We start from the raw sequence: 22,703 nt of genomic DNA, 5'->3' as shown, positions 1-22,703 counted from the left end.
GTAAATACTGTATGTACTTGTGTAGAAGTTGAATTTTGTCTTCCATTTTTTAACGTTACATTTATTGGGTTGTCTATTACAAAGATACTGCTTTTGACCGCGGTAAGTATCTGTGTCATCCTAGGTGTTGAGAGTTCCAATAGGCGGGCGGACGAGGCACGAGTCCACGGTCAAGTTGTTGGGAGCTCTGATGGGTGGGCGGCTGGGCCTGAGGTGAGAGACCAGATTTTGGGCCAAAAGTAGGGGTGAGGGGGTTGACTTTTACATGGTATCAATTTTTATATAATGAGTGAGTGTGATAGTGTGAAGTAACTACATGTTCAAAAAGAGCTGGGTTTCCTCACACAGCACACATAGAACGTTATCAGGCTGGTGAGAGGGAAGGTCAGTGGAATTGCCAGAAAATGGAGCCCAACACTAATTACAAAAACATAGAACACTGGTGAGAGTTTGCCTGGAGGATCGTGAACAATTTTCATCTCCATTTTGGAGGGAGCTACTTGCAATGGAAGCAGTTTAGAGAAGGTTCACCAGTTCATAGACTGCAGCAATGTTTTATTAGGAAACATTGTGTCTAGGTTAACACGAGTTTGAAGTATGAGAGGTGATCTTAGTGAAGCCAATGGAACTGGAGAGGATAAAGGCTTTTTCCCAAGTAGAAATCTGTAATCTCACAATAAGGCAAAGACCATTTCAGTCAGAGAGGAGGAGTAATTTCCACAAAGGGTTGCAAATCTTAAAATACAAAATACCAAGAGCCAGGTCACTGAATGAGTTCAAGGCTGAGAGATTCTTATGGATTTTTATAAATAGAGGTAGTCGGGAGCAATAAGAAAGTGGAGCTGAGACCAAGTTCAGTCAGCTGTGATCTCATTCAATGTGGGGTGGGGGGGGAGTAGCAGAGTGGTCTTATTTCTCATCTAATGACATCTTCTCAAACAATGCAGATCGTTAATGATAGAGCCTTCCAGGGGAGCTCTGCACAATGAAGTAGCGGCCAGGCAGATTTTTCTGGTGGCATTGACAGCTCAGCAATTGTGTGCTTCTCAGAGAAATGGTCAGTCGCTGTTCTGAAATGCAGTGAGATTATTTTCCTTTTGCAGTTAACAAATTGGTGAAACGTAACATGACGGGGAGACTTTAGAATGAATAGTGGCAGTCATCAGTATAAATGTGTTTCCTGTTCAGTGTGTGCTCTGAACCTTTTATGATAGGTCCTTGGGAATATGGCCCCTCATTCGGTCTCTGATATGCCAGCAGATTCAAGTCTTTTTGATATCATTATTGAAGAATGGGCATTAATGTATTGTATAATCCCAAATGTTCTGCTGTTATAACACTTGCTGAACATTATGTACATCCCTGTGTGCTTTCTGTGGGAAGGGGGATCTGAATCTGATTACATACAGGGATTTTAGTTGGGTTTTGCATTTGCATTTGCCATTGGCAAAGAATGTGGCAATGTTCATTATGAGAGGAATGATGTGTCCAATGATCTTTCATCTTTTCTGCAAAACCTCCTAACCCATGTAATTACCCCCACAGTGAAACTGTGTATTGCCCTTCCATTCTGGATTCAAATCCGGTGCTGTCTATAAAAAATGTATATGTTTTCACCATGTCTACGTGGGGTTTCTCCTGTTGCACCTTTGAAAACATACAGGATTGTAGGTTAATTTGGGTGTAATTGGGTAGCACGGGTTTAAGTGAACAGAATCAGCTTCTACTGTGCTGTAAATAAAAGAAAAGATAATAAAATAAACTTGTTAGAAATATGTATCTTGACAGGTCTTAGAGATAGGTTCCTTTTGCAGAACATAATTGTTCAGATCTTGTGGCAGAAGGATATGTAGGAATGATTTTTTTAAAATTCTCTGCAGTGAATTTTAGCTAAATCATAAATCTAATTGTAGTTTATTATTTCTAATGCCAGTAACTAACATTTGCCGTGAATTCCCCTTTAATTTGCCATTTTGAAATGTTAATTTGGTGCAGAGATGAATTAATTGAAATCCCCTGCATTCCCGGACCTAGACTGTCCACTTGTGAGGGGTCATCAAGTAGAGATTAAAGGTCCAGATGTAGTGGTGTATTTTCGCTGATCAAGTGAATTCATAAATTGAAAGTTGCGACCCTGCTGGAGCTGCTGTAACACCAATACTGCCACTGATGCGGACCCACAGGGAGCAATGAGTGGGAGATACAGAGCTCCCGTGGGGTCGATCCGCCCAGTCAACTGCTGTCAGCTCCGTGCAGGCTTTGAATGCCCTGTTAAAGGAACCAATGGTAGTTTTGGGAGTCCATCCCCAATATGGCAGCGCCTATGATTGGCAGCAGCCATGAGGGGTTGCAGACTACAGGGAAGCGGAGGGGATGAGAAAACGGGGATACTAACCCCCCCCCCCTTTATCTGAAAAGGAGAAACAGAGAAGACAACCCACAGAATGGTGACCACATTAACGGACCAGTGTGGGGCTCTGAGGCTGAAAGACCCACGCATGCAGTGGGGTGCTCGGGGTGAAGAACCCACAGCGCCTTTGGGCTGCTGGAGACTGGCACAAAGCTAGCTGAAGGGGGTCCCAGGTATCAGAACCACAACACGAGGGGGTGCTGAAGGCGCTGAAGGGTTCCTGATCGTGTTGGAGGTTTGGATCTGGAGCTTATTAGACTGGACTCTCTGTGGCTGCGGGAGTGCTGGAGGTGAATCCAGGGACACACATTGACTCTGGGGGACTCTCTTTTGCAAAAGCAATTCCGTGTAATATTACAATGACAATAAATTGAATCTTGAAACCAGATTTCTGAGCGTAGAGTAAGGGTGCTGTTTCTGTATCAAGTGCACCTCTATCCTATGTTCCTTTTGGAATATACTGGGGAATCCTGGACTATAGTATCTGGGCCATTGTTGGGCATCCAGGCTGCCCTGACCTTCCCAGCGGAGTGCCAAACTGCCACCCCATGAGGAGATTCCTTCATTGATTTTAATATATTGGGCTCCCTTCTTGCATTGTACCAGACGAGCTCACAATTCTCCCAACGATGCCGCCAACTCTTTGGGCTCCAGCTCCACAACATCCATGGACAAAACGTCCTGATCTGAAACGCTGGCTGTTCATTTCTTGCCGTGGGATGCTGACTGACCTACTGAGTCCCTCCAGTTCCAATTCATCTGCACCCTCCTACATGACCTTCTTTCAAGGGACTGTGGCCTCCCTTGTTGCCTTCCTTCCTCTCTTTCTTTCCCTTCAAGTCATGCAACAAAAGAACCAGATGCCCACTCCCAGTTACTGCTGGTCATCCTACTCCCATCTGAAGTTTGCTCTGGATGCCAGTTACTTTTGGGTGCCCAGGAGTTTTTTGGCTGTTCCATATTCAGGCTTCTAAATAAATGCAGGAATTGGAATTACTCCTAGAATATGATCCTTGTTCAGTTATCTGGCACTCCTCTCATCACTGCTACAGCATTCTAGGAGCAAGGACATCATTGACACTATGAAGTTTACCTGCCCCATTTCATTAAAGCTGTTTTGTGCTTTCAGTCTTATAAAGCTCCACTCCCACTATGAGCAACTTGGGGTGATTTCATAAAACATCATCAAAGTCAATATATGGTCACCATTACTCCATCTGAACTTCATTCATTTTAAGTTTTGACTCACTATGAAAATAGAGATGATTGAAAGTTGACACTGAAGTTCCCCAGAAACAATTTTCCAAGAAATCAAAGGTGCTTGATGGCATCTCAATAAAACTAGTATAGTGTACAGTCCCACTCGACTGAACCACACACAGCTTAGGCATGCAAAAGCCTGTTTTAACTAATTAAAAATTAGCATGTATTTACATAATTAATATGGTTGAATTGAAGTACCAGCACATGTTGTTGAAGATCTTTCTTTGGGGTGTAATTGGAACAAACCCAAATGTTGACAGCTTCTCCTTTGGTTCCATGCCAGCTGCATGCCATTCTCTGGGAACAATGGTTGATTTGGTGGAAGACTTATAAATGACAATGAATGTTGCTGGAAATTAGTGCAAAGAACAGGGACTTGTGTGTTGATCTGTGGAAGGAATGTCATGTTATGGCTACATGAAGAAGGTAGCCTCAATGCATTTGGCATGCAATTTAACCCACAGACTAATCCATGGGCTTTGTGCAGAGAAGAGGTGTTGTATTCATGAGATGTTTCCTTGCTGCTTGCCCATTGTATCCATTTGCCTCATGCATCGTAACTCCATTATTGTCATTTGTCGATGCCTAATTACCCCTTCTCAGCCCGTAGCTTCACTTGATCTCAAGCTTCAGACATTCAGCTGCGTGGGCATTCAGTTCGACACCTGGCTGAATGGGCTCAGGAACATGTGCCCCCTTTGGAAACCACTTGACAATTTCAGCTTTAACTGGAGAGTTTGTGATGCCAGTTTGCTGACAACTTCAGATACTGGAATCCAACTCCAGAATTTCTTTTCAAGTCAGATTCTACTGAATTCTCCAAAGAGAAGGCAGAATTAGAATTGAGGACAATAGTGTTGATTTTAATTCATTGGATCACTTTGAAAATGAAGCAGGCTTAGAATATTACTGTATCTTGCTGGTAATATTGCAGTGCAAAACAAACTTGATCCTATCTGGAATACATTTTCTCGTTCTAGGATAATGCTCCACATAGACATCAGTTATATGCTGCTTTATCATTATTCCCAGTAAAACGCTGACAAATTCCACTTTTATTTCGACTACTTCTTGTGACCTTGTGGTTTGGTGATTAGCTGACACCAGTGACCGACAAGTCCAATTGCAGAAGGCAGGCGCAGACTTTCAACTTTCCTTTTAAAAGCAAGGCTGTAAAGAGCTGTCAAAATGATGAGTTGCCTTGAGTCTCTTTCCCATTCTGTGCAGCCAATAAACTCACAATCTGCCTTTATCAACACCTGATCATCTCCAAGGACTGAGAAATGTTTTCCAAAAAAATGTGATATTAAAGAAGCGTATATTGTGTACCCTCTAACATGATAAAATCAAAAACCAGTTTGATTTCCCTCAGCTGTTGATGTTGCTGAGGAACAGGAGTCAACTGGACCACATTTGTTATCATCCACCTTCCATGTGGCTTTACCTGGTCCCCTTCATTTGACTGTTTTCTCACAAACTCTCCTTGTGCACTGTATGATGTTATCATTCACACTTCTAGCTGTTTGGTGAAGGCTCGTCCACTGGTATAATAATGAAACTGTAATGTTTGTATCTAGTATAAAGCACGCAATAATGGCATGTTTAAAGGCATTAACATGAATGGGATTGGACAAGGTTTGCATGAAGGAAATCATATTTAACTTATCCACTGGAGCTTTTGAGGATGTGACGGCAGAATAGATCACAGAGAATCTGTGTATTCTTATTTTTTTTTCTAAAGGTCGTACGCCAGGTATTTATGTGGCATGGTTGAGAATTGGCCGAATGACTTTGTACTTAAATGCTGAATTTATCTACCTATAGGAAGGCTGTCAGTAAGTTGGAGGGGGTGAAGAGAGGATTCACTCGGATGTTGCTTGGACTTGAGGGCTTGCATTTTTGGGAGAGGTTGGAGGAGCTTGGGCTTTATTCCCTGGTGTAGGGGGATGAAAGGTGACCTTGCAGAGACTTCTAAAGTCATGAGGAGCATGGATAAAGTGAATGCTCCCTGTCTCTCCCCTTGGGTAAATTGTTCTTGAACTGGAGAGCATATGTTTAAGGTGAGGGGAGAAAGATTTAAGAGGGATCTTCTTCCCTCAGGCCAGTCTGTAAGTGGAATGAGCTGCTAGAGGAAGCTTCAGAGGTGAATGCAATTACAACATTCAGAGGTATTTGGACAGATGTATGAATAGGAAGGGTTTAATGGCCAAATGCAGGCAAATGGGACAATCCCAGAATGTCATCTCGGTCGGCGAAGGGCCTGTTCTGCGCTCCATGAGTCTGTAACTTTAACGGACTCGAGATGTGCCTGATTCACCCAATGTAATGTTGAAGGAGTGTCTGCTCTTGTCTGCTGTCTGATTATTTAATTGGAATAATTTTCATAAATAGTGCACAATGTACTGGTTAGCCCACTGTTCTAGAACAATTAAAGTTTTTAGTCAGATGTTCACCTAAATGGCAGGCCATCTGTGTAAAAAAAAAATCAATATCAGAAATTGAAGTGCAGTGTCTTTTGGCGAATAAGTAGTCATAAAGCCCTCAAAAATCACTCAAAAAATGAGAGTCAACTTATATGCCAGATAAACTTTTGAGACCTTAAATTCACCAAAATAAAAACAGATTGACGTCGATTCAGCATTTAAGTTGATGTTGGAAGCACCTCCCCACTGCTGCCGCCGCTGATCCCTGACTCCTCCCCATCGCTGGGCGCCACCATTACCACTCCTACCTGGGACCCTGACATCATTGTCACCACTCTTGCCTGGTAGTCTGAGGTTCCCGCTTCTGCCAGGAGCGCGATGTTGCTGCTCCAGCTCTGTGTGCCATTGCCGCCTCTGCCTGGTAGGCCAAGGTTATTTTTACTTGCTTAATTTACTGCTTTGTTACTTGCATTTGAGGGTTTTTTTTAAATTGGTTTGTTCCTGGGAGGCACAGGAACAATGGGGGTCGACTTATACACCTGAAAAATAGGGGTCAACTCATGCACCAGATAGACCATAAAGCCATAAAAATAAGGTGGGTGGGGGGGGGGGGTCGATCCATCTGCCAGTTGATTTATATGATGAAATATACTGTAGTTCAATTATAAAAACAGTCAATTTAACTTATTTCCCCAAGTTATTTGAAGCTCTGCTTTAAACTGTAATGCCATCCTTCTTAAGGTTATCATTGCTGATTGACACAGGTGCTTTCTTTCAAGAGGCCATTCTTGTGCTCAGTAAATGAAAAACATTAGACAACTCCTTGAAGATTACCAGAGGCTACTGTGACAATTCCTGTGCAAGGAATGAATCTGATGTCAGACAAGGGGACCTGCACAATTGGTCCTTTAAGATTTGATCTTGTGTGCAAATTGCTGATTCAAGTTGATGTGAATGATGGATAAGCTTTGATTTGTGCACCGTCGTGAGAACATACCAGTTGGGAACAGGAGTTGACCACATGACCTCCCAAATCTGTTCTTCTATCTTGCTGATCTGGTTGTAAATCTGCCTACTCCCAGTAACCTTTCTCCCTTTAACTTATTGAGAATTTATCTACCTCTCTCTTGGCACCTCAAAGTTCTATAATCTCCCACCATTTAGATATTTACATGTTTTTATTTTTTATGACAAAAATCCACATTTTCCCACATTGCCCCATCTTGCCAGATTTATGCTGTCGTTTATATAAAATGTGAAAGGTTGAGGTCTCAGCACTGATCCTTGAGGCATACAACATCTTGCCAACCAGAAGATGTTCCATCTATGCCGACAATGGCTGAATCCACAGCTCTAATTGCTTCCTTTCCTTGAGCGTTTGGCTCAGCGATTGTTCCTCCTCAAAGCCCCCAGATTGCTGTTCAGTCTCAATTACAAAAGTTTATCTCTCTCATCAACCAGTTCTGTAATTTCATCCTGGAAAGGAACGTTGCCGTGATGGGACCGAGGCTTTATCCGTTTCGTTCATTTGAGTGAATCTGAAGCCATCCATGTATCCTTTGGATGGTGATCTCATTCCCACTCTCCATGGATGTTCCCTGCGGCTCTCTTCTGCCTGTGGATCATGTTGGTTGCTAAGCAACATAGCCCCAGAGCCATTTCAGTTGCGTCAGCAATTCTAGTCTGAGCTCTGACATCCCAGCCGACATTCCAGCCTCCTCCCAGCTGGCTTGAGCTCTTGCTTTACAGACATAATTCTTGCAACTCCTTGAGCTTGCCTTGTAATTGGTATCATTGCTGATCTACTCGTTTGATTCCACTTCCCTCCACAATTCATCATCTAAAATCTCTAGTTGTATCTGTCTTAAATCTATTCCTTAACAAAGCTTTAAAAGCTGATGGGAGCTTCACATCAGGTTCTACAAGGTTCACACGAAACTTCAAGATCTCAGTGAAAAACTACAAATCCCTGGCTCTAAGATTGGAAGCATCATCTCCAGCGACCCACCGTTTTCATTCATCCCCCTTAAGATATGGAATGTTTCCAAGTAATTATCATCTATTATTTCTGAACTCTATGAATTTAGGCAGAAGAAAACTTATCAGGTCCTTCACCTGAAAGTGGAAGCTGTTTATGTTGGAGTTGGGCGGGAGGGTGGGGGTGTGGGGATTTGTTATGCAGAAATCAATGGTAATTGAACGTATATGCTCCGTGTGTAGCTACTTAGTCTTGAAAAGCATCCACCGTTCACAAGTGTGGATCAGTCTGATAATCTGCTGCATTTCCTTTAGTAGCAGGGGTATTTCTAATAGGGATGTACATTCCAGTAGATTTTGTCAACAGGCTGTTCAAAGTTTCACCAAATAATAATACAATTTGAGGAAAAGGAACAGGATTATTTAACTTTTATGTTTTAAGCACCAATCTGACTGATGGACCACTGTGAAATTAATTTGACTCTTCACTGGGAAACTGCAACACCCAGTGCATAACACAAAGATTTTTGATCCCTCCAAATGTCTTCACGTGTAGAGAGCACAGAGAGATCCAGGGGTAAGGGTCCTTTGCACATGGGTGGTAAATTATGAAATCCAATACCCCTCTACCTGGTGTGTTCACAATTGGCACTGCAACAGGATCCAAAAATAATCTGCCCCCTCCTGTCTTGTCAGTCACAAATGCGATACTGATTATCTTTGAGGAGAAATGTTATTTCCAATAAAAAGGTCTCAAAAGTCTGTCATCAGTTATTTTGTGTTCCTTCAGCTTGAGAGGGAGTCCACTCCTTTCACAATTGGTTTTCATCTCATTGCACCAGTGTAAATTGAAGTGATGCTCCAGTCTTCTATACTGTATTAACCCATCATGTGCTGTGGTCTGAAAATTCTCCTGCACAGTGAGCATTGGGTTTTCTGTGAGGGGCAGCTGTCAAGAAAATCCTCCTGCACCTGAAGGCGCACGCATTGTGTACAGTGGAATGAGACTCACAGGGGGGCTTGGCGGTCGATGCCACTGGAGGTCCGGAACATCAGCTGGAAGGAAGTCAGGACCTCGGCATCAGATTGGGAGGAAGGGGATTGCATTGAGTGCCAAATGAGTGATCGGGAATAAGATTCGAGGGAAAGGCGTCATCGGGGTCACAATGGAGCCAGGATACAGTGCAGGAGGACTGCACTGCACTGATGGGATAGAAGACACGAAGCAAAGGATTCATGAGCCTCGGATCAAGTCAGGCCAATCCTCAGTGTCTGGGTGGTACAGCCATGATTGATGGGATGAATGGAGAGGGCATGCGGGCTGTACAGTGTTAGGTGTTGCTGCACAGGTTGAAGCAATAGACTATGGCTTAATGAAGGCTGTTGCATTCTGTTAAGCAAGCTCTACACAATAATATTTGTTGGTGTAACAAGAAGTAGTCCTAACAAGTTAGACACATTAATCTCAATAATTGTACCCTAGATAGAACCATTCTGTCTGTCTGTACATGACCTCTGAAGCCTGAGATCAGTTGTTCTTGTTGCTTCCCCTGAGATTACTTTCCGCAAGGTCAGTAAAGGTTTAATGTTGGCAAATACACCTTTGCCTGCTTGATTATTAGAACAGAATAATTTCAGTGTATTTATGAATTTCAATCTGGACATTGAAATTTTACTGTGCATTGTCTGTCAACTGCATGTGAGGGTCCATTGTGCCACTGTTCCCAAGTAGGAATTGGAATTCTGTGTCTAACCGTGGCCAAACCTCAAATGCATGGGTGAAGTCTGGCTTTTAAATGAAGATTGGACTCTGAAGACAAGGCAGCTATAACTGTGAAAGTAAGCTCAGCTGTCCTCTGTATTGGGTGCTTACTCAATGACTATCCAGGGGGAAAGGGGCTGTAATGTAACTGGCCACCAGTTGCTCCTCACGGACACTCGGAGGGATATAGTGGCAGTGATGCATGTGCTCTAAACCTGCACCCCCTCGTTATCACCATGTCCTCAGAATCTGCTCCAATAGATGCATGAACCTAACACTACCCCTCCCACTGGCTAGGGTAATGGAGAGAGATGGAGGAATGGCTTCATGTCAAAGGTTGCATGGAATGTGGAACAAATTCTAATCATTTTGGACAAAGACCTATCATTAGAATTGCTCAGCGCCACATAGTGCAAGAGAAAGAGAATTCCTTCAGTCACCGAGTGTCCATAGATTTGTTTCCAGCACTCTTGCAGCTGCACAGACTCCTGTTCTATCCACCTGCAACCTGAACTCTAAAGCCAAACCTCTGACATGATCAGGAAGCCTTCAGCCCCCAAGGCCCTTCAGATGACCTTCTTGCTCTCAGCACCCTTTCCAATCCTGGCACTGATACCTGCTTCCCACGAGCCAATCTCCAGCAGCCTGTGTTGGTCCTTCAGCTGCTGCAGTTTCAATGCCAGGTATATTCTTACTACATTGATTGTAACCGGCGATTTCACACTTTTATTCTCCAAGGTTTGGCAGCTTTGTAATCTGAACAATATTGGTGAAGAGTCGGACGTTTCTCAGCAAGGAGGTTTCAGTGCATTTGCATAAACTTTAATGAGATTGTTGCCTGCACAAAGCATCTTTATATTAACACGTGTTACTGGCTGTTCATAATGTTAACATGTCTAAAGTTGTTGTGTTTCATGTTTGTTTTCTCCAGGCTTCATGGACAAGGCCGGTGACACGAAAGGTATGGCTACCAAATTTGTAGCCAAACTCTCTAACTCTTTAACAAATGCTAGTACAGGCAGTGAGTTTAAAAATTACTCATCAAAATTAACCAAACTAATGCAGATTATAATCAAGAATTGGTTACTAATGGATAGCATTTAGAGTATTGAAAGTTGCAAATTGCCAACAGACTTCCCACGATTTGCACTATCATGGTCTTGCTCTTTTGCACAGGTATTTCAGAGAAATGGGTTGATGATGATGTACTGTTGAAGGAGACCGTTGCATAGAAAAACAAATTCAACCGAGGTCTTTTTTTTTGTTTGGGCTGTCCATTCATCAATCCAGGGTTCTCTGACCTATATTTGTTTTATTTTCAAACAAATTTTAAAATGTCTTGAGAATTAAATACATTTATTTTTCTGGTTATAAGTTTTGTGGTGAAATAATGTTTGCCAAATACATAAAATATACAACTTAAAATTTAACACTTCATGGTCCACTGTAACAGGTTGTATTTCTCTGATTTTAGTATAATAACATAACAGAGTCGGGGAGTCTTGCAGCAATTTGTTCATGCTGAATAATGCATCCACTTGATCTGGCCCCACCTATGTTGACCCTTATGCCCCTGTTTTTAATAGGGAATTTAACCTTTAAATTTAATTTGGAAATATGGTATGGTGTACAAGAATAGAGAAGCATTCAGTGTTTTATTTGTATAATAAATGTATTTTGTCCAGCTGGCCCACACCATAGTTTCCAATCATCCTGATTTAATGCAACATTCGCAATTCTAAGGAGCAAAGCATTCCTGATTCCACAGCCTTATCCTTGAACGCATCAGGCCTGAGAAGGGCACAGCGTGATTGTTGGGGTAAATGGGCCACGGATTGCAAGGGAGCAGCAGGTTTTCTAACTTTTTACCTTAAAGTGCCTGTGGTTACAAATCACCAGTGTCCACGACTTCATCCTAGGGACCAAAGAATGCTGATATTTAGACTATCAAGTGCAAAAGTCATTGGAACAATTTATGTGCACTTACGATTATGAATCTCAAGCATATTTTAATCAATTTTTTAATCTGTGTTTTAATCCATTATATCTTTATTTATTGGTGACAATAATAAATTGTGTTGAGTATATTCACATTTCCCACTTCAGGAAACCATCATCAGTGAAATTGCATGGTGTTCAATACCTTGCCAAAGGAAAAATCCACACTCCAGGCGAATTAGTAAACCAATTTGTTTTGTTCCCTGATCACTTTGTTTAGTACTTAAATCGGTTTTCTTCCCCACACTTTTGTTTTGCACGTTGAGGGAGATTTGTGAAAATGCATAGACCAGTTTGTGAATTAATAAATGTTGATGAATATTTATTTATTGAAAGGTGGATTTAAATTACAGATAGAGTTCAGTAAAGAAACATATTTACATAGTCTCCAAATCTGAGCTAGCGAATACAACGATTCTCTGCATCAGGGACTCATCACGTACATAAAATAATCAGCATCTGATTATGTAATTGTGAACTTTTCTTTTCAAAGCTAATCAAAACCCTTCGTTATTGATATGCCCTTTGCAGCCAGTAACGCACAATGGGCCAAAGGAACTCAGTGGGTTGAGCAGCATCAGTGAGGGGATGCAGGGCCATCTCTTCCCCCAAACCCCCACAGATGCAACTCAACCCACTGAGAAGTAGATTGTATTCCTTTTACTCCAGATTCTAGCATCTTGTGCTTGCGGCAGCCTACACTCTTGCTGCTCAGTCATGAGGCTTGACTGCTTTACTCAAGTCCAAAATGTTAGCATTAGAGTTGCTCTTGAAGCAACAGGATAGAAGGCAGGGCAGGTTAATGTGTTTGCAGCACTGTTCAGTGTAATGGACTGGCTGTAGATTGTGGGTATCCTTTGTGCTGGGAGTATGTAGCATGACAGAGCCCACATCTGGCAATGGGCTGCTCAAGAGTGTGAGACAGTGGGGGGGGGGGGGGGGGGGGGTGGGGGGGAACTGTGGAGAGTACTGCCAGTGTTCATCACTGCAGAATTCACCAATTTATCCTCATTGGATCCTGGAGGATGGGAGAATTACATCCAAGGAATGTAGATTTCCACAGAGTTATAAATGGGGTAGGCAGTAATAATCTTTGTCCCATCAAGGTGCACTCAGTTATGTTTGAAATACTCAACTACATTTAAGACACTAACAGTGAATAAAATTAAATATCTTCAAAAATGAAATTTTAAAAAGCAAAATTAAACAAATTAAAGCAATGTAAGTTGTTTACCTTAACCCCTCACAGCAACTCCTCTCCTTTCTGCTGAATGGGCTCTCCGTTCCTGTGTAGGTGCTGGTTCAGCAGGCAGGTTCCCGAGCATAACCGCTGGAGAATTTCAGCAAGTTCATACTCTGCTCGCCATCAAATCCAACTTTGGAGTGCGGTTGAAGGATTGCTCACGTGCCATTTTATACATTCTAGAAATGCCAGCAGAAAAGTGTTAGCCATTTTGCAATAACTGCAGATGGTGAAATCTTGAGCAATTTAGGTGGAGGTGGAAGGCCTCAGCAGGTCCTAACCTGAAATGTTGACTGTCCATTTCTCTCCATAGATGCTACTGGCCTGATGTCTCTCCAGCGTCTCTTTGTATGCTCATGTTCTGCGTGATACCAACTTGCTCTGTTCCGTAATTTTTTGTCAATGCAATGCCATAGTTTTATAGAGTTTCACAGGTAGTTCCTCTGTTTCATCAACCCCCTCTGCCTGGACAGACCTAGAAGTAGATATCTATTCTAATCCATTATCTAGTACTCAGCTTATAGTTTTCGATGCCATAGCATTTCACTGCTTAACTGCAGATGCTATTTATTACCATAGAAGTATAGAACATTACAGCACAGAAACAAGCCCCTTCAGCTCTTCTCGTCTGTGCCAAACCATTTTTCTTGCTAGTCTCTCTGACCTGCCTGACACCCCTTACAGTCAGAAAGAGAACCATATTAGAGTTCCGCAAAGTCACTGAGAATCCAGCGCTCCCACAGCCTCTGCAGCCACACAAGACTCCAATTCTGTTCAAACCATTAGAAACCCGAGCCCAGATCAAACCTCCCACATGATATGGAAGCCTTCAGTGGCCATGGCCCTTCAGTAGTCCTCCTTGCCCTCAGCAACTTCTCAAAACCTGTTATGATATCTGGTTGTCATGAGCCAGTTTCCTGCAGCCTGGTGCGAGTCTTTTGACCTCAGGTTACCAGGAGCCCACAATCTGTGTGGGTTCCTCGTCTACAAGTCACCAATAGCTTGCTGCCTGTATGTGTCCTTCAGCCACAGATGCCCTTGCTGGTTTTGCACCGTGATCATCATCCTTAGGGTTGTCTTTTCTGCTGCTGCTTCTTGATGGGGTGTGTTCTCCCCGTTACTGGTGCCCTGCACCAGTCCATTGCTCTCCCAAAGTCTGCAACCCCTCGAGGCCATTGCCGAACACAGGTACGGTCATCTTGGGCCCAGACCCTGAAGTTGCAGAATATTAAATAAAACACTGTCGGCTCATTTAACAAGCCATTTAAAGCCTATATGGAGTCTTTGGCAGTAGGATTGATGGGTAAGACACCATGGGGCTCTCTGCTCACCCCGTATCTGCACCAGTGTGAGACTATAGGCCTTCAGCTAATCAGTTCCAGATTTCAACAATTCCCTTGAGTTAAAAAAAAAATCTTCCTTAAATCCACTCTGAATCTCCAATTCTTGCCTTTAACCTGTGAATTCTGGATAAAGATAATTCTGCTAAGGGGAAAAGCATTTACTCCTCATCCTCTCCACATCTTCATACTTTGTGCACCTCAGTCAGGTTCCTACTCATTCTCCAAGGAAAACAGTTCCAGCCTATCTGGTCCCTCCTCATCGATGCAACTCGGGCAGTCTCCTCTTTACTCTCCGGTGCATCCGCACGCTCCCAGTAGTGTGGTGGCCAACACTGCATGCATTTCTCCAGTTGTGATCTTGCGATTCTTTCTGAAGTCCATGCATGGAAGTTAACTTGAAGTTTCCTGGATGATATAAATATGGAAATAACCGTTAGTAAATGTGATGAAATAAAAATAATGAGTCACTTATTTAGGATTTAATCAACTATAAATTTTAATTTGTGCATCTATACAAAATGCATGGACACATTGAAACATATTTGTCAATTGAATGAACAGGAGTTCAGATTCATAGACTAGGAGCACACTGTCTTTCATGGCCTTGTGAGCATCTAGATCAGCAATGCTGTCAGTCATAAAATGCTGCGTAGACTTACAAATTACTTTCCTGCAAGTGCCAGTCCAATTCCTTCACAAAAGCCCAGACTGATTCCAATATTCTTACAATCAGTGAGTTCCATATCAGTACTCTCTTCTGGATATTTTTCCCTCTCTCATCCACTATATTTTCGATCTTGTGTCCTCTGGGTCTTGAACCATTGCTCTGGCCTCTGTCCAAATTGCTTGACTTCATGGAGAACGAAGCTAATTTCCAGCCTAACCCTGTAGCTGAAATCTCTCAGTCCTGGACCTATTTCAGTCGATCTTCCCCCCCACCCCTCTCCAGGACCCATGTATCCATCACATTTGAGCTATTGGTGCAGGTAAAAAGGTCATAACATGATTGAATTTTCAGTGAAGTAATTGGATGAATTGGCAATTGGTGATCACTAGTTCAAGATTCTCAAAAGAACTTACAACTGTCATAGTAGATGTGTGTTTGAGAACTGTTTAAGCTGATAATTTTACGTAACCCTAAAAAGAATTAAAACGTTCTCCCATACCTCACACTTCTTCCATTGGTTTGTCACAATATGTTTGCAGAATACCTGACAGTTTCTTTAATCATTTGAGTTGGTGACTGGTCTTCATACTGCTGGAAGTTAGCAATGTTTAAAAATATTGGTTCAATTTAATAAGTGATCATTTTACACCGTGTCCTGCCTCTTCCCTCCTCTCTTCCCCCAAGAGTGTCTGAAAAACTTAAGTACAGTCAGTTCGAATGGCAATTCCATGGTAGAAACAAAAATCATAAATTCAGGCTGTAGTGGAATACCATCAAATAATTGGCATGGTTTGACAATATTTTCTTCTACGGCTGATTCTATGTAGGGGTACAAGTGATACGAGTTTGAAATTGGAGCTGGAATTACAGATGCAAAGGATAAACAGTGAGTGGCAGGCTGCCTTTAGAAATATCCGAACATGATGAACAAGAGCGATGCCTCTTTAATAATTCATTAAGTTGGAATGAAAAATGTCACAAATAAAAAATGCTATCTTACAAAGAGCAAAGGGCACAGAGCACATTGATTAAAATCATTGCAGAGTCTGACCAGTTGCTGACTTGTAGACAAAATGAATGATTCAGAATATTTTACTGAATGCTGTTGAGGTTAACAACAACACCACATTATTGGTAGATATTTCACTGCATTTTATGTTGACACTCATTCAATGCGAGCTGTGTAACTGAATGCCAATTCAGGGCTGAAACTATCTAGTCACAGCTGTTGTGACTCTGTTCTGGTTACCTCATTGCAGGAAGGATTTACCAAGATGTTGCCTGGATTGGAAAATGTGCCTTCTGAGGCAAGGAGCGAAGAGGGATGAGAGGTGGCTTAATGGAGGTCTAACAAGATTAACAAAGTCTAACAAAGCCAGCACATTTTTCCCAGGGCAGGAATAGCAGACACCAGAGGACACGTGTACAAAGTTAAGGGAGAAAAGTTTAGGGAAGACATCAAGGATAAGTCTTTTACACAGAGAGTTGTGGGTGCCTGGAATGCCTTGCCAGGGGTGGTGGTGGAGGCTGGAATATTAGGGGCATTTAAGAGACTCTTGGGCACATAGATGAAAGAAAAATAGAGGGTTATCAAGTAGGGAGGATTTGGGGTTTTTTTAGTAGGTCGGCACAACATTATGGGCCGAATGTACTGTGGTGAAATATTCTATGTCCAATGTGACTTCAGTGAGGTCTCTTCAGGAAAGAACAGAAATTGATAGAGATTATTGAAAAAGAATATTCCAGGTCTGCTAGCCTTCGTATTGGTTCCAAGAGTTATTGCCTTGACAGTTGGCATCATATCCAGGTCTACTCAATGGGATCATTTTAACTGTGCACTGAGACGTTGATTTAATCCTGCATCAAAAAGAATACTGGACTCTAACTGGTCTCACAGAAATCAGACTTCGACCCAAATTCTATTCTACATTATTGAAGCATTTTTTGATATAATAATAATAAAATGTGTGCTACTCATTGATGACTGGGTACCTTTAGTTTAATTTTTTTTTCTTCTTTGGCTTGGCTTCGCGGACGAAGATTTATGGAGGGGGTAAATGTCCACGTCAGCTGCAGGCTCGTTGGTGACTGACAAGTCCGATGCGGGACAGGCAGACACGGTTGCAGCTGTTGCAGGGGAAAATTGGTTGGCTGGGGTTGGGTGTTGGGTTTTTCCTCCTTTGCCTTTTGTCAGTGAGGTGGGCTCTGCGGTCTTCTTCAAAGGAGGTTGCTGCCCGCCGAACTGTGAGGTCTTTACCATTTTCCCTGCAGCCTTTCAGTAAAATCTCTGTATAGTATTGAGCTATCAAACGGGACCTGTTTACATGAGTTAATTTGAGATAATTATAATGTTTATTGTCTTGTACTTTGCCACTGAAATTCTTGCTGCAGCCAAACAGATATTGTGTGTGTTTGGGTGGGGGGGGGGGGGGGGGTGTGATGGAGAAAAATATAGGAAGCTAATTTAATTTAAAAGTGGCAATAAACACACAAGATAGCTGGATAATATTCACAGTAGTCTTTTGCAAAAAAAAAAGGGACCTGCAGTAGTGCAGACAGTCCTTTTGTAGTGTCGGAGCTGTCCCTGATTAGTGCATCAAGGAGAGGTTCCAGGGCCTGATAGCTGTTGGAAAGAAACTGTTCTTAAACTAGAGATGCTGGATTTCATGATGCAGCACACCTTCTGCCTGAAGGTAGCAGCGAGAAGAGGTTGTGACTAAGTGATGGGGGGGGGGAGGGGGTCCTTAATGATGTTGGCTGCCTTTTTGAGGCAGCGCCTCACATACATGTCTTCAGTGGATGGGAGGTTGGAGCCTGTGATGTACCTGGCTCTGATTGCTACCTTCTGCACCTTTCTGCATTCCTGAGCACTTGAATTACCAAACTAGGCTGAAATGCTGCCAGGCAGTTTCCACAAGGCCCTTTCAGGTGAACCCTCTGCATTGAGGCCGGCGACAGGAGTGGATTTAAAACTGCAAACACACCTTTCAGGCTGCAGCAGCATAGCCTGGTCCACTTGAAAAGGCCTATTCGTATCCAGAGGTGCCTCATAGCACCCTCCGGATCTGATGGTGAAGGGGTGACTGGTGCCATAGCGCCACACGTCATAAATATGCGGCATAGCAATGGCCATCTTCCATAGCCCTAATCCCCCATGCAGGTGGAACCGCTCTGTGTTTCCCACAACAGTTCCAGTTGCGTGGGGGATTAGGGCTAGGGAAGACCGCCAGTGCTATGCCACGTTTTGTCCCCCTGCCCCAAAGTCCCCCGCTGGCCGCCCTGCCTCGACATCCCCCGACGGCCACCCCTGCCCTGACAGCCCCCACCAACCTCCCTTCCCCAGTGGTGCAGGGACTGTCAGGCAGCAGGGCGGCAGGCAGCGGGGAGTTGGGTCATAGGTTGATGGAGTAATCAATCTGCCCCTAGGCAGATTAGGTGGCTTTAGAAGGGGGTGTTCAGACCACCTGAAAGGGCCTGCAGTGCGCCTGTAGAAAACCAATTAACCAGGTTAAGAGAGTCTGTCTTGTATACTGGGAAAAAAACCCTTATATTTACATTTTTTTTAAAATCACATCTTCTGTTAGACAAAAAAGTCGAACATTGACAGCTCCTGGAAAATGGCCCTTTTAAGAGGAGACTAGTGGAACATCATATTTCACCAGACTATGAGGTCACTCTGTCTGTCTAATTGTGACAAATAGGATCCAGAGATCTTCCAGCTGCTCTCCCTGTGCAGGGGAACGTGACCACAGCAGCCAATTTCATGAAATTTAACAATGCTGAAAACACTCAGCAGGTGAGTTGGCATCTGTGGAGAGGGAAATTGAGTTCATGTTTCAGGTCTGTGGCCCTTTTCAAAGTGTGTCAATCAAACAGGTTTGAAATTGTTGAGTATGGGAAGGAATGGATGGAATGAACTTGGTAAGGTGAGACCAAGAGAATGTATAGCACAAGCAGTGGTTGTGCAGGCTGAATGCGGAGTGATAAAGGTTTGTAAATTTCAGCTGTTGAGTACTACCGGAATATTCTGTATCAGGTTTCCATGTTATTTGTTTTTCCTCACAGCACCTGTGGGTGCTTTGCCAATCTCCTTAATTCTGATATACCTTCTTCCTATTCCCCCCCCCCACCCCACTTCTATGTTCACTCTTCCACACCTAGTATGGTTTTGAACTTCAGTGTCCAATAACCTCTCACTATCCTGAGATCCAGCAAATTTCTCTCCATGATTGCTGCCTGACCTGCTCAGTTACTCCCAGAGATTATTTCTTTTGATCGAATCTGACACTCTGTCAGGAGTTTACACATTTTCCCCATAACCCCGGATGTCCCAGGTTCTTCCCATGTTCCAAAAACATACAAGGTTGGTGGGTTAATTGGGTATAATTTGGCAGCACAGCTTTCAAAGGCCAGAATTGGCTTATACCATGTTGTAAATAAACTTAAAGAGCTCAGTCATCCTTATTTAATGATTATCCTTGGATTGAATGCAGTTCCAGTTTAGCATGAAGTCAATGTGTTGAAATTCACATTTGTAGAACATCACCACAGGTTGGAATCATTGATTCATGACACACACATATTCAAGTTCCAACCTGCAACAAAGAAACTCAAGTACTGGTAATTAACCTCTCTCATCGTAGAGGTACACTGGGTGGCTTACAAAGAAGTTTAGATGGTTGTTTTTGGTGGAAGGAAATTTGCATCATTGCCTGGCCTTGTATGTGACTCCTGACCAACTGGTGGTTCAACTCCTGTGAATGAATGGCTGGAAAGAATATAAGATGTTCCCCTCCTGTCGTGGGCGGCACGGTTAGCGCAACACTGTTACAATGTCAATGATTGGGACCAGGGTTTGCGGTCTGTGGTCCCTCAGCGCTCCATTCACCAGTTCCACAGTACAGTTGTCAATCCTCAGCTTCCTGAACAGAAAAGTTCAGTCCTGTACAATGGGGAATCCTGTTTAAAAATTCAGTACGAGAACTCATGATGTGTCTTGAGCTTCTGGAGAAGTATTTGCAACTTAATAAAAGCAAGTAAAACTTTTCTGCAGTATTACTTGCCTCTGCCCGCTTTTTCAAGGTAATCCACTGGAGGAATCAACTCATTCCTTCAACCTCTCTCAGAAAGTTGTATGTTTCAATGAGGTCATTTTTCGTCTTCTAATTTACCATTGAAGATACTCAATCTCTCTTCATCCCGAGAATCACTCAATGTCCCTTCTCTCCATTTGTCTCAGTCTATCAGTAACCTCCTCATGACTCCAGATCCATAAAACTGTGAATAAAACCTCCTGTTAGAGATTTCTATTTACTGCTGTTCTCCTTTCAAATGACCACAGGAGGCTATTTGGCCCATCAAGCTGATCTAGCCATGGACTCAGCTCCATCTACCTTCCTTATCCTATTCGCTTAATTTTCTTACAGTGGAAAAATCTAACTAGTTGTGCATTAAATCTATTTAGAGGCAGCCTCCGCTACATCCTTGGGCAGAGAAATCAGATATTGCATAGGATGGAATAATGTACATCGATGGCTGGTGTTGGATTTCAATATTTAATTGCAATGCATGGAACTAATCAACCCTTGATCCGTTTAATTAAGATGACCTGTGGGCTTGTCAGAAGTAAGTGATGCAATGGATCCTCTGAATCTCTCACTGACAAATTTCAGTCCATAAGCAATGGAATGTTGCAGCCTGTCTGGATGCTTCAGAACTTGGAATTCCATACTGTACGAACACAGCAGATGGAATTATGTCAGCTGATTATAGGCAGGGCCTTGTCACATAGATACACCAGTGAGAAGGAACTGCATTGCAATGTTTATTAGTGCAGAATGCAGTCTGCATCATCTGCATAAACTCTTGCTTTTGTTTGAAAGCTATTTACTTTGCCAGGTGGCAGGGTGTGGGTTTTATTTATTGGTGTATGTACTAATCTGCAGTCTGAATGCATGCTCTTGGCTGTATTATTGGACAGGTGGATTATATGGAAGCTGGTGATACTGTGATGCAGTAAACTGGAATAAATCGACCAGCGCTGCTCACTATTTATATTGAGCTGTCAACCACCAGGATTGTTCAATTGTAAAAACCACAAATGTTAATCACTACCTTAAATTTTCTTTGGCTGAGTATCAAAACTTGTGAGGCTGGGTCTAAACAGCAAGTGAACAGCCTGATTTTAGTGGCAGACCGTCCTGTGTCCTGTGACTTGATACTGACCAGCTGAACATGTATCATTAATATCCAAAGAAAATTAGTATTATAGAACCTGATGGTAAATTGTGTAAGGATCTTTAAGAGCATTACCAAACAGCTGGTATTTTGATTGCTAACTTTACTGTGTTAAGAACCTCTACTAAAATCTTTAAGGCAAGTACATTAAGAATCTGTTCTCATAGAGTGTATATTCAAGTTCATCGCATCTTTGAAGTGATTTTCCAGGATGGCCAAAGTGCCTGCACATTATGGTTTTCAATTTTAATTATTTTTAAAATTTAGACATACAGCACAGAATCAGGCCCTTCTGGTGCACTAACCTGTACCACAGTTCTACCCATATGACCTACAACGGTCTGTTTTTGAAAGGCGGGAGGAAACTGGAGCACCCGGAGGAAACCCACATCGACATGGAGAGAGTGTACAAACTCCTTACAGACAGCACCAGATTCAAATCCAGATTGCTGGCACTGTAGTAGTGCGGCACTAACCGCTATGCTAACAGTAATCTTGAGGATTATCTATTGAAGTATTAATATCATATAAATCCTAATTACAATTTGAATATTTCAAGGACCTGGCATCATGAAAGTTGGAAGATTAAAATCAAATGCCAAATGAGGTATTAATGATGGAGATGATACTTTAATTTGCAAAATTGGAAAGAAAGGTGGTCAATTCTGCATTATTTTCATGTAGTGCTGATGACCGTACCGGTTAGTCCATGTCGATATTTTTGTGTTGGAGAAAACCAGATTAATTTGACATTAAGTGCCTCACACCAATAAAATGGTCCCTAAAATGTACATTGGTAGTTTTGTCAAGAATATCAGGCATTTGTTGTTTAATTGGTTCTGCATTTCCATCAAAAGCCTTGTGAATCTTAACTCCAGGGTTAATTTTGTTGCTCCAGTGATTAAGACAATTACTGGTGAAGTCGGCTTGCTTTTATTTCCATTCAACCATTGTGCATGGACATCATTTAATCCCTGTCACCAAATGCCCTTTTCAGGCCATGGGCAGCAATACAATTGAGCAGAAGTAAGCTTTAGAACTGCCCTGCAATCTGTTATCCCATCATGACCAGGTGAGTAGATTACTTCCAGGGGGTGTAGTTCTTCCAGCAGATTCACTTTCTCAATTTTTTCTACCACATTTATGATTACAGATATATTAAATTAGATTAATTATAGTTCCCTCAGGTGGAATTTGTATTAACATCTGTGAACATCTGTCCAGCTCAATGCTATTGTTGTAGCACTGTCTCCATTTCACTTGGTCCCATTAATTACTGTGTAAAACCCGACTATTGTAGCAGCAGATAAACAATTGGGATGAATTCAACCATATAGTCTTCATGCAGCTGAGATATCCATGCAATGGGGGTGTAATTTC

At 42.5% G+C, this 22,703-nt stretch overlaps 1 protein-coding gene across 10 annotated transcripts in view; it reads left to right on the top strand.

The window, feature by feature from the left end:
* The window catches only part of ncam1a (neural cell adhesion molecule 1a), a 443,331-nt gene that overhangs the window by 314,122 nt on the left and 106,506 nt on the right, over positions 1-22,703 (top strand). For 7 of the 10 annotated variants that reach the window (XM_069894934.1, XM_069894928.1, XM_069894927.1 and 4 more), the window contains exon 9: positions 10,767-10,796. The exons of the other annotated variants lie outside the window; for them this stretch is intronic. In XM_069894934.1, coding sequence (XP_069751035.1) covers positions 10,767-10,796 — 30 coding nt within the window. The remainder of the gene's footprint in view (positions 1-10,766; positions 10,797-22,703) is intronic. 10 annotated transcript variants of the gene reach the window in all.

Source organism: Narcine bancroftii, chromosome 8 (genome assembly GCF_036971445.1).
Source record: "Narcine bancroftii isolate sNarBan1 chromosome 8, sNarBan1.hap1, whole genome shotgun sequence".
NCBI classification, from domain to species: domain Eukaryota; kingdom Metazoa; phylum Chordata; class Chondrichthyes; order Torpediniformes; family Narcinidae; genus Narcine; species Narcine bancroftii.
The sequence above is the reverse complement of the archived record's forward strand: the minus strand, read 5'-3'. Positions and strand labels throughout refer to the sequence as shown.